The 13099-nt window shown below is 46.8% G+C and overlaps 1 protein-coding gene across 1 annotated transcript; it reads left to right on the top strand.

Annotated features, from left to right (window-relative positions):
• The first annotated feature begins 6705 nt into the window (after nt 1-6705).
• On the top strand, nt 6706-10934 carry LOC107995569 (transcription factor SOX-21-like). Its single transcript, XM_017053166.3, has one exon. It carries the CDS (start codon nt 7166-7168, stop codon nt 8132-8134), a length of 969 nt encoding a protein of 322 aa, XP_016908655.1. The 5' UTR covers nt 6706-7165; the 3' UTR covers nt 8135-10934.
• The last annotated feature ends 2165 nt before the right edge of the window (nt 10935-13099 follow it).

The raw sequence follows: 13099 nt of genomic DNA, 5'->3' as shown, positions 1-13099 counted from the left end.
GAGAAGAATTCGCGATTTCGTGGAAAAGAGAGAAAAGAGAATCGGGGAGCGGCAAAACCCATTACGCGAAATCAGGGTATTATCACGGTTGCAAGCGAGCGACACAAATCCGACACAAACCGCGTCTCTCGTTTTAACGCTTCGTCACCGTTATGACGAGTCATCCATCCCCCTCCCCCCTCATTTCTCCTCGTCACGAAGAAGAGAGACGAAGAGAAGAAGAAAAATGGAGGGAAGGCATCGGTCTTATCCCCCTAGGAGGATTCTTTTTCTCGGGGTGGGCGGCAGCCGGCTGATCAGTCTCAATTCCCGCGAAACGTTTCGAGGAACCGGTGGAAATAATTACATTAATGGCGTCGGGAGAAAGCCACCGTTGGATACATCGGTGGATGCCCACCCCTTCTCTTGGCGTTTGGCTCTTCCTCGAGGAAGCTTGTCCCCCCTCCTCACCCCCGCGCCAGTTTCAATAGCGAAACACGGAACCGACCGGAATAATGCTCCACCCACGGGCTAAGGTACACCAAGCCCACCCCACCCCCTACCCTTTGCCTCTTTGCACCACCTCGCACCTCCCTCGCAGCCCACCTCCGCCTCATCCATCCATCCATCCATCCATCCATCCATCCAACCGTATCCACGCACCCCCTCACTTTCTTCGCCGACAATGCATAATGCCATTCTGCCGCGGTAACGGTGACAATGGGCCCCGCACGTCCTGCTGGAAAGTAATTATCTTAATGTCGACGAGACCAGCGGCGACGAATGGTGAAACACTCTCGAAACGACGGCTGCCTTCCGTGCGAGGAATCTCTCTTGGCTTGGTTACTCCAAGCTCGCTTTTGCCCTCCCACAACTACCGTTGTATCGCTCCCTTTTCCTTCCTTCCTTCCTTCCTTCCTTCCTTCCTTCCTTCCTACCTTTCCAAGCTTGCCTGGCTTGCTCACGAGGTTGGAAGGGGCTCGTTGTTTCACTCTTGGATGCGGATTGTGAGCGGGACAATATCGATGCCGTGAACCGTTCCCGCGATATCGTGACAAATCGCGTCGCAACACGCGGCGGGATTGTCTACTCGTTGATGAATAACGGCTTGGAGGCGGGCGGGACGACGCGTCACCGGGCTTGGTCGGTTAAGACGAACTTTCGTGTCGTTGGTGAGAGGAGGGGGTGATCGTTGTCTCCGTTCTGGTCATTCGGAATTGAACGCGAGGTTATTTATTCTTTCGATTCGTGGATTCCAATTGTTGCTTTTTGTATATTTTTCCTTTCCTCTTTTTTTTAATTATCGTAAGAAGAAAATTGATTAAAAGTTGTACTATACATACATCTTATTTCCAAGACCAAAGAGTTGGAGAATCGATCGATTCTTCGATAATCGAATCGGATGCACTTGAAAACTATGTTCGGTTACCCAATTTTTTATTTCGTTACGCGATATACCAGTCGGATATGAATATTTCACCGACGATGACGGGTGAAAGAAATATCGACCTAAGAATCAATCAAATCTTACCAATTTCTACAGTACGAAGTAATAATCGGCGGAAGAAATTTTGACAAATCTACTCGAGATATTTAAAAACGGGCCGATAAATCGATCGTATTAAAATCTATGAGAGGGAATGAGGGGTACGCGACAGCGTATAGCCCCGTAATTCCATTGGTGTGCCTGCAGGCGAGAGATCCTTTGTGATCGACACGGGGGGAGGGGGATAGGAGCGAGAGAAAAGAGAACGGAAGGAGGAAAGAGGAAGAAGTAAAAAGGAAAAAAGGAGGGGATAGGGGAGAAAGGAAGAAAAGTGCGTTTTACCGTGACCAGCCGGATCGTATTATTCCCTTCTCTCTTCGAATCTCAATTAGTCATTACGTCTCACGGGTTGGCATAGCCTCGATGCCCTCCTCGAAACTCCCCCGACCGTCCGCGGCTGGTTTCTCTGCATTAATTGCGTCTACGCGCCACCCCCTCCCTCGATCCGTCGCCACTCGGCCCCCTTCCGGTGACGAAGGGGGGTTGTTTCGACAAGGATTAGTGTCGACGCCACGAACCGCATAATTCGCCCCCGCTCCAGCGTGGAAAATCAGATCTGCGGCCGACTAACGCGGAGAAATCGCTCCCTCCCTCCCAAGACGTTGTTTACGCATAGTAAAATCTGGTGTCGCTTTGTAATGATTCCCGGTCTAGCGTTATGCGCGATAATTGATCGTTACGAGCCCGTTTGTGCGTGAAGTAGCTTTGCCGAATCCCCCATATTCGAAGCGTTTAGCGCGTTCAGAATCGTTCCTCTTCTTGTTAATAACATTTATCGTTTTACGTTTATACGTCGTATATTCAGTTTGAATTACTTGTCGAAAAATTTAATTATATTTACAACGAGACAAACATTCCGGGTGCGTTATTAATTTAATCATACATGATTAAAATGATTCTTATTTCCTAAATAACAATAACCCGAGTCTTCGAGGCTTTCAGAACAGTCAGAGAAACATATGTAAATAGATTTGTATAGAAAATATCGCAGGTCCGTTTTTTAAATCATAACCAATTATAACCATTTTCGTTTCAATTGCTTTGAAACCTCATTGCCAGGTTCTACGAGAGAGAGAGAGAGAAAGAGAGAAACCCTCTATCGTCGTCTTACATCAAGAACCACCCCGTAGAGTCGCACGTGTGCACACGCACGCGATGGGTTTCAGTTACTCGAACGCGTTCTCGGCTGGGTGCCCCAATCCCGATGCACGGTGCGCCCACTTCACCCTCGGCATCCAAGCCGCCCAACAACCCCCTTCCCCTCCCCCGCCCACCCGCAAAACCGGAGAGGCAGTCGCTAATTACGCAACGCGTTCGAGCGTGTACGTCGAGGGGGTGGGCGACCGTCACCGTGGGCCCTCGTGTGCGTATCCCTCGTCCACCCCCTCCCTCGTCTCAACCTTCCTTCCTTCCTTCCTTCCTTCCTTCCTTCCCCTCGTGCGCCACCCGTCTTGTTCCCTCTTATTAACAGCCGCCTTTCTGGTACTTTCGCGATTGCCTATAATCGGCCAAAGTACGTTCTGCGATTACGTTCTGCCCCACCTGATTCACCCCTCTCTTTCTCCCTCTCTCTCTCTCTCTCATCAGCGCCACCTTTCAACCGTGACGAGAGCTGGTGGATCCAGCAACGTGAGCTTGCGGGCCGTGTCGACTTAATTTGCGAGGATCAACGTTGAAACGTCGCGCGGATAATCCGGCGCATCCGAATTACACGCTCGGCGTCCTGTCTGCCTGAACACCTGCGGATTTAACCGGAGGACGATTACTAATTAGTCGGGATTTTGCCACCCTTGGGTCAGAGAGAAACGGTATCTCAATCCTGGGCGTCGAACAGGAGTTTGGAAGTTAGAATACGACTCGCGGGCGGGTGGATTATTCTTGAAAAACAGGTTTTATATGAGGAATTCAATGATTCCTTTGTTTTCCGTGAATAGAAAAGGTGGGGGAAAGGTGGTGGGTTTGAGTTGGAGCAAGTTCGTTCCGTGGGGATAGTTTGCTCGATAGTTGCCGCCGATGGACTAATTTCGCTCGCGTGTACGTACAACGGCCCTCGTTTCATTAATTAATTTCACTCGTTCGACTGATTGCGATTCGAAACTTGATCGATCGGCGTCGAGTTGTTGAATCGAAATCGGACAAATATCGGTCGAGGAGGAGGAGGATGGGTGGTTCGGTAGTAAGAATGTAAGAAATTGCGGCAAGAGGGGGAAAGAATTTTTTTGAATAGGTAGGAGGAGAAATGAAAAGGACAGGGATAAATATATCATTCGCCGGCTATGCACTCGTGAAATCGTAATCTCTATTAAAACAAAGCCTTCCATTGTTCGTACCCTCGCGCAATTCTCACGGCACTTCAATTCGGATCGACCTTGGAAATAACTCTCGACAGCGCACAAAAACGGAGTACCGAAAAAACGGATCTCGGACTCCATTCGATATTCAAGAAGATCGGGGGAGGAATTTGAAAAAAAAAAAAAAAAAGGAATCGCTTTTTCCGACCGTAGCTGAAAGAAGGATAAAAGAGAGTGAGAGAGAAAAGGGGCTGGTTACGAAACGATTCAGTTCGCTAATGGCAATCGTTAAACGAGGACAACGAGGTTTTTCACGAGGTGCACACCCGAAGATATACATACCGCTTCCTCGGCAATGGGTCGAAGGTGGAGATGACGCAAAGCGAAATGGTGAAAAGGAGAGGAGATGACGCGGTCGGGGTGGAGGGAAGAGGGTTGGCCATACTTAAATTACCTAGGAAGCATCGGTGGCATTCATACGTGGGATAAGCATTGTCATCCCGGGGGATTGTCTCATAGACACCTCTCGCTGGCACATGCTTTATGTCGTGGAGGGTGGCGGAGAATCGGCGGTGAGAGAGAGAGGGGCGGAGGAAAGAGAAAGAGAGGAGAGGGATAGCAGTCGAATCTTTATTAGGCAGATAACCGAGATGCGAGAGCTGCGTTATATAGATGCCCATCCACGCTGAACTGCCTCGTTTTATTCACTTCAATGCTTAATGGAATTGAGTTCTTGTAAGCGCTCTCGGCCCCACCTCGCCACCCCCTTCAGTCACCTCGCTCGCCCACCACCCGCAGCCCCCTCCCGTCCCCTCGAGGGGCGACGGAGGGAATCGAAGGGACAGGCAGAGGCGGAGGACATGAGATAATTGGTATTTTGTCTCGCCAAATCCTTTGTACCCCGAGTTTTAATTGACTTCGAGATTTTTCAATACCAATTTGCACCCAACTGCAATACGGAAAGGGGGGCGACCGGGGCCCCGTGTCGGTGGCGTCGATCACTTGTGTGCGTCCACCGTGCGCGTATATTTTCTCCAGAATCTAGGACCGACGGAATGCCGACCATCGCGAATTCTTTTTTCCCTCCCCATCCCCCCAGGAGGGGGAAAGGGTCCGGCTCCCTCCTCTTTCTCCCGCCTCTCCCTCCCCTCTTTCTCTTCCCGTTTTATTTTTCGCGCTTTAATCGCTTCCTCCCTCTGTTTACCGTTCTCTTATTGGCGCCACGTCATCTCCTCTTCCTCCTCCACTGCCGGGTTACGCCGCTTCGGCGAGCGCCATCGACGATTTTTTTAAACAGCAACGGATTTTGATAGCAGTTTTATTCCCGCAGATTCTCGCTATTATTACGAGGAGGACAATAGGGACGCAGCGATCTACGGCCGAGTACGAGTAAAATTCAGTGTACGAAACTCTTTAAAAATAATATTTCCTGAAATATATTTCCGCGGAATCTTTCTTTGTAAATACACACACACGCATATATATATATATATATTAAACGGGAGGGAAAAAATTAGCCCCGTTTGTTACGATCCCGGGATATACGGTGGTATAATAAAGATCGTTAAGTTTGGAACGAAAACGGAATTGCCGAGCATGGTCGACCGCTTCGTAGCAAAATGCGGGAGGAAGCTTAATCGATTATTCGAAAATCGAAGTAAAGAGACACCGCGGCGTACGCGCCTCCTCGGGCACAAAAGCACAAACGACTAATGCAGTTCACCGATGGAGAGAGAGAGAGGAGGAGGAGGAGGAGAGGGAGGGAGAGTCAGGAGCTTTTATTCGTTCGCATTGCTGAATGTCCTTTGGGAGCAGAGGGCGCGGTGAGTCGAGATTGGGAAAGGGGCACCGCTCGCTCCTTTCGCCGCTGTTGCTTTCCATTCTAATCCAAGTGCCTGTCGTCGAGAGATTTTTTTGCATTGTTCCTCAGATTTCCCACAGGAAAGGAACAGGCAGATTTCAACCCCATCGTTGTTTTTAAGGGGCCGGGAGAAGGACGGCGACACGCGAATTCTGATTAATTACTCGACAAAACGAACCTCCCCTCCCTCCTCCTCCTCCTCCTCCCCTTGGATTAGTCGGCTGGCAAAGAAACTGGCGTTAATCGTTCAATTTCGTAATTGTGTCGGATCATTGACTCGACTGAACGACATAATTATTAAATTACGAAACGTAATTATCCAAGCTTCGTAATTTTTAAAAATAATCCTGTCCCAGAAAGAAAGAAAGAAAGAAAGAACAAAAGGATAAACAAAAAGAGACTTTCGAATCTCGCTCTTTCACAAAAAAATCACGCGCAATTTGAGCTCGATTCTTCTCGGGATAAAAACGATATTCTTCTTCGAATGGATCGAAGATCCCCGAGCTCGTTGACCAAGAATCCTCGTCGTCGTCGTCGTCGTAGACGGGGAGAGGGAGGGGGTGCAAGCATAACCAATTATCGCGCGATATCGCGCCGCCGTTGGCGTGCAAAAGCAGTACAGCGAACAGAGGTAGTCAATAACGGGACAGCCTATACGCTATTTGTACTTCATCGTATCGAGGTAATCGATAATAATAATTGCAGCTCGCGGTCTCCGAGGCAGCGGCACCATCGGCAGCCCTCCTCGCAGTTGAGCCACGGCGCGGTGGTATTATAGAGGGGTTGCTCGGTGTTGGCCCGGTCGGTGTGTCGGTGCTCGCCTATAGTGGGGGGAGAAAGGGTAGAAAAGGTAAGCACGCACCGAAGCGACCTCGACGAATGGCGTGAAGAGGGTCGGTTCGTGGGCGCGGCGTACGACGCTCTGCGTCGGTTCCGCCCTCGAAATCCAGGCGAACGGAGACAGTTGCGAGGGTAGAAAGAGAGGGAAAGAGACAGAGACGAAGAATGGATCCCTCCAGCAGGTCGCGGACCGGTCCTACGGGCAGTCCACGCTCAGTCAACACCGGTACTCCATTCGAGTACGTTCGACTGTTTGCGACGCTCACTTGCACCCAAACGAACGAATCCTTCGTCTCTTGTGTGTATTTTCCCTTCTCTCTCTCTCTCTCTCCTCCTTTCTCTCTCTCTCATTCTTTATCTCTCTTTCTCTCTCGCCCATACGCCTATGCCGTATGTCGTAATCTCGTAATTACCGTGACGCAATTTCCAAGGAATGGATTATAACAATACAACAAGGGGAATGTAAGAATTTATCGGATATTGAATGAACGTGAGGAGGAGAACTGTCAGCGAGCGCGATACCCGCTCGCGAGTGAGTGAAGTTCGACGGAAAATCGAATATTTTGTGCAAAGTTCCGTAAAACGACACGTCGAAAGGTAATATAAATAATAAGGGATAAGGTCGATTAAAAAACAGTGAGGGCAAACATGTTAAACTCTCATCAACAACATCCCGGTTATGGATTCCTTTCCGGTATGGATCTGCACACGGTCCACCACGTGGGCCAGGACATGAACGTGGCCAATCAACCGATAGCGGCGTCGCAGGAGCAGCACATCAAGCGGCCGATGAACGCGTTCATGGTGTGGTCGAGGATACAGAGGAAGAAGATAGCCCTGGAAAATCCTAAGATGCACAATTCCGAGATATCGAAGCGGCTGGGCGCCGAGTGGAAACTTTTATCCGACACGGAGAAGAGACCGTTCATCGACGAGGCGAAACGTCTCCGCGCCATGCACATGAAGGAGCACCCGGACTACAAGTACCGTCCACGAAGGAAGCCGAAGGTGCCCGTTTCGGTGGTTCCAGGCGCCAAGACCACTTCCATGAGCCCGGCCGGCTTCCCCAGTTTCCCTCTGCCGCCATATTTCGCCGCACCTGCCGCCCCGGTGTCTCATCATCATCATCACCCTCACCCCCTCGATTATCCGCCTCTGCCGTCGTACTTTGGCTCCGCCTTCGATGCCGTCCACCTGAGCAAGCTGGTGGCCGGTGGCGGTGGAACGGGGTCCACGTCGAGCAGCGCGGCCGCCGCGGCCGCCGCGGCGGCAGCGGACGCGGCCAACAACAACGCCGCTTCCGCCGCTGCCGTGGTCAACAGCTTCTACTCGGGCTTCTACTCGACGCCTACCACAGCAGGTAAAGCGTACCCGTCAACGGCCTCCCATCTCGGCCCGCTCTTCCCCCCTGGACACCACACCATGGCCGCAAACACGCCTCACCCACCCCTCATGTTCTCGTCGTCGACGACCGGGTCGGGCAGCGGGGTGACGACCACCAGCAGCCCGGGAAGCAGCCCGAGATCCACTCCATCGTCCCAACAAGTCTCCACGGCAACGTCGTCGACCACGCTGGATCTCGAGCAACTACGTCGCCCGGTCTCCGTAATATTCTAGATCACCCGCCTTGTTACAGATTCCAAAGAACGTTGATCGTGAACGAATGATCCAAGTTTCGTGTTCGTGAAACGAAATTGGAAGATGATCGTGGTGAACGAATAGGTAGAAGGGAGGGGGGAAAGGAGAATTCAGACTTGACTCGAGTATATATATATATATACGAGATTCGGAAATCGAGCATTCCAACGAGCAGATTTAGTTTTTAATATAATATATCGATATTTTAAATATCGTAAACGTGTAGTATCTTGTCGAAGTATGCTCTTCTCGTCGTTTCTTCGGCAGAATCGTGGACGTTGATAGTGCGTTCGACGACAGTCGAGAAACGACCATCATCGTGTATGGTGTGTATCGGCGTGCGGGGATCTGACGAACGGGGAAAATCCTGTGGGAATTTTTTTTTTTCGTTCACTTCGACGAAATTAGCTATGCCGCCAAGTGGGGAGGGGGGACATGGTGATTTTCAAGGCCGATTCATGGATCGATCGAGGTTGTCGTGAAAGGTTTGCCGGCAACCACGCGGATAATTGAATTAGCATATTAATGCCCTGGAACAAAAGAGCCATTTAGAGCCTGGTTTCGTTTTTGTTTTATTATGTTCATTGTGCGCTACGATGTTCCGTGAATAGATCCTCCTCCCTCATGGTGATAATCTGTATTGTTTCCAAATAATGTTTTCTAATTACGGATGTGCCTTTTATATGATTTTTCTCGAAAAAACAAGGACACGAGCGATAAAATTCTGTTCATTTTCGCATGTATCGATATTTATAAATTTATCCTTATCTGAGCTCAAAAAAAAAAGCTAGAAGCTCTTAAATTGAATAATAAAATTAAATTTCTCCAGTTTCGTGGTAGCATGATTTTGAGAATGCGTTCCTGGATCATAGAATTGATTTCTATGTGATAAGGATAAAATCGAAACTGGAAACACTTTATTGCACCCGTATTAACGTGTTCGAGGATCTGTTTCATTTTTATCTGGAACCGTACGAGCTACTTATCTCTTCTTACTCTATCTCGATTTCAAACAACTCGGCTCGCTCTGAACGAAAAATCCCTTTGTCCGATGATTTGCACTCCGATGCAGACCCCGTTGCCTTTCGAGCATCGTTATCGTTCGTAATGTATCATTTTTACGAATGTAAATAGTTCGTAACGATAGACGATTCGCGTATTCGTTAAGGAACGAGCCGAACTTTAGCTCTGTAGCTTCTAGAAACTAGTTTTTTGTCGGGCAACGATGGCTTATATCATATTTCAACGTTATTTGTAAAGTGAGTTTCCTCGACCGTTCTCGACTCGACCACTCGAAAATTTAAGAAATTCTTTCGTGAATAAATGTGTTTTAGAAGAATACTTGTTGAACATTCGTTGATTCGACGAAATTCGCGAGCAGCAAAGGATTATGTTGTGCATTTCGTCCAGGGCATAGATTTAATTTAGAAAATTAAGAAAAAAGGTTAAATCGAATTTACGTTTTACGTATAAAGAGAATGTACGACGATGACGAATAGAAAATGGTTCGAGAAATTGATTTATTAATTGAGGACGCTAATACGCGTTAACAATAAACGATCAAACCTCAACGATTTATATTATTTAATTGCATATAATTTATTGTATAATTAAATTGTATATTTATATCTAAAAAAAAAAGTGATGGAAAATTTTTTAAAAATATACATATGGTTAAAAAAAAATTTCTTGAATTGTTTTACGTTCGTTGTTTGTTATTATTTTATTAAGCTCTTCTCGAAAGCTTCTTTTTCTTTTTCGCTTTTTTAAAAATAAATTGGATCAATTGTTAACTGTGATTTTGTTAGGCCGAAATAATCGCATTTCACCAAATTTCTTCGCGGTTTCATCGTTTGAGTCGAAAATTAACATTACACATTGTACGTGTTTTCTTTCTGTTTAAAAAAAAAAAAAAGAAAAAGGAAAAAAAAGAAAAATTACGAATATCACAAGTAAAATCACAAAAAAGATTATATTTTTTATGTATATTATGCCCTTGAAAAAGGCATTCGATATTGTTGCATCGTGAATAGAATCGTGTTTGATATATTTATTTGTATTGCTGCTTTTATTTAATTTTTATCGCGCTATTATATTGCATTATTATTGTCTTCCCTTTTTTTCTCTTTGATTTTTTATTTTCATTTCTATTTCTATTTCTATTCTTTTTTTTTTTTTTTCAATTGCCTTGTAATCTAATTTATACGCAGCATGTAAATGAAGCATGTACTATATAAAGTATATTATTATTATTATGTATAAATGTTATTCAGATAATTATTATAAAAGACGCTATAAAAGGAACGAAAACCAAAAAAAGGATGAAAGAAACATAAGATTGTCAACGTGGTCATGATAAAATAAGTTATACATATACATTGTATACATATGTATGTGAGCATGAATGTGTTTAAGCCAGATACAATTAGTATTCCATTATGAATGAATTGTTATTACTTGTTTGTATCACGATCGTGTGTAACGTGTCCATTCGACGCGAACGATGTTTGTTGAACGATCGATCGAAATTTCACGTGAGCGGATTTCATTCTAAAAAAAAAATGAGAGAGAGGGAGAGAGAGACAGAGCGCACGAGCGAGAGAGAGAGAGAGAGAAAGAGAGATTAGTCGTGATCTAATGAACAGAGAAAATTTATCACAGAAAACGACCGATGAGTTGTCGAAATAAAAAAAAAAAACAACGTATCTTGTCATATATGTGCAAATATTTATTATTATCAACGAATCGAAGTAATAAATGACTCTATCAATTTCACTAATCAACCTCTTCCCATCATTTCCTATCTTGGATCCGAATCCAGCAACTGAATTAATATAATTATGATATCGTGATATCAACGTGGCTGATTGAACGAAAGGAATATTTTCGAGGTAAAATGAGAATCGTCCAAGATTAATATATCCAATCCCCGAATACTGTTGTAAATAACAGTATCCCTTATCGAGCGCGCGCCACCGACTTTCCCTTGAAAATTTCTCATTTCGACCACCGCGTACGAAGTAAGATGGATGATATTGGATCGAGTCAGGGGCGCGGGGAGGCCCCCCATCTAGAGATCGGTGCAGATCGATCGAGTGTCAGGTATCCAATGAATCCAAAGCGATCCGAGAATCGAGATCCTTTCGACAAGGAGGCGAAGGTTTCGCACGGAGAAACGCGCCAGCTGCATGACAATGGGGCCAAAGAGGCGGCCCAGAGAGAACGAAATTCGTAACCTCGAATTTCCTTGCGACATAGGAGAAGCGGCCATTCAAAGCCACCGGCCAGCTTAAGGGAAAAGAGAATGGAAAATATAAAGCGAGAAGAAAGCCGGGAGACGTCAGGTTCTCGTCAAAGGGCCACTCTCTCGTCGTATACACCCTTCGCTGTACCACCTATACAATTATAAAATATAAAAATTTTTTTTCTTCTTCTTCCTCTCTTTCTCCCTCTCTCTCTCTCTCTCCACGCTCGTTCGGTCGGTGCATTGAAAAAGTCTCTCGCCCCGAATCGGTCGAAGGTGACCACCCTTTGCTTTTATGGGGCACAACACGAGGTGGAAGGTGGAAGAGGGATGGAGAGTCGATCTCCTTGTTCAACGTCGCCCCAATGGGCATTGCGTTTCGCTATAACTACCCTCTGTTTAGACGCCAATTGTATTTGGCGCGGGGACCTTTTCACTCTTTTCACCCTGAAGAAACCCCACTGGCTCTGTTGGCCCGTTTCCTCGGTAGGGTGCGCACTTTCCTCTCTCTTTTCTCTTTCCGCTTCTCACTGGGTAGGCCCTCGTGTGTACATTATACGCACTCTTATGCGTTCTCGCGTACCGATAACGGAGCGCCAAACTTCTTTTTCCCTCACCCCTTCTTGACCGCCCTTTTTAGTCGCCTCGTTCGATTCTGACGACCTGGCCACGATCTTTCACGAAAAATCCGAGATCTTTCGACGTTGACGCAGAGAGTTTCGATTTTCATATACAATCGTTTCGTTATCTGTTCATTATCTGTTCCGTCGAGAATGAATTTTATAATTTTTCGAATCGAAAGTAGAGTTTGAGTTACTCGAACGAAGTGGATTATAATATTTTCCAAAGTGTATACCGGATAAAAATGTACACTCGAAACAACCCCTGGAAGTCACAGTTGCGCCGCAACTTCAACCCTTGCGTACCAGCATCCGTTGCCGAAAAGTCAAAAGAAGAAACTGACATAGGCCGAGCCTCGACTACCGGGAAACAATCCACGGGATTGAGAATCGAGAGACTGGGGTGAAAAGAGGTTGGGAAGAAAAGCATTATCGGGTCGAAAGTGGGGCCGGTCAGGCCCCTTTAACGAGATCATTGTCGGCGGATGACTGGGTAGGCAAAAGTGTTTCAACGTACAAGCACTCGATCCCCGTTCCCATTGTTCTCCTCGAACGGGTTGAAACAATGTCCACTCGGAACCTTCTCCTCCGGATGATATAATGCCGTTAACTGTTTTCGCGATTGCTGGACCCTGCCACTCGACTTCGCTATCGTAAATGAAAAAGTGGCATCCTCGACCAGGTTTGGGGCGATCGAGAAAAGATCTCCTTCATCGTAGAGGGTGGTGCGTTTTCTCAATCCGTTTCCTCTTGACTCGGTCTCATTATTGAAGCGTTAGTTCTTTATATCTGTATACCATTGTCGATAGCGTTCCTGGACATTTGGTCGAAATGTAGTTCGTGAAATCGTGACACGAAACTGGGTGGCTGGTATACGTTGGGGCCGCGACATATGCCACGAGAGTTACGACCGCGAGAGGAACAATTTTCAATAGAGAGCCCCGTACCAAGAGATCGTTACGAGTGGAAACTGGCTTCACGGCGGGATGATTAGTTAATTAAATGTCGGCGAAACGATCCCGTGCTCGAACCGCAGAATCCGTTTCGCGCTCGCACAAAGGTGTACCAAGGACGTTTGCA

This window comes from Apis cerana, linkage group LG11, assembly GCF_029169275.1.
Source record: "Apis cerana isolate GH-2021 linkage group LG11, AcerK_1.0, whole genome shotgun sequence".
NCBI classification, from domain to species: Eukaryota; Metazoa; Arthropoda; class Insecta; order Hymenoptera; family Apidae; genus Apis; species Apis cerana.
Note: the sequence above shows the minus strand (reverse complement) of the source record. Positions and strands in the feature narration are given on the sequence as shown.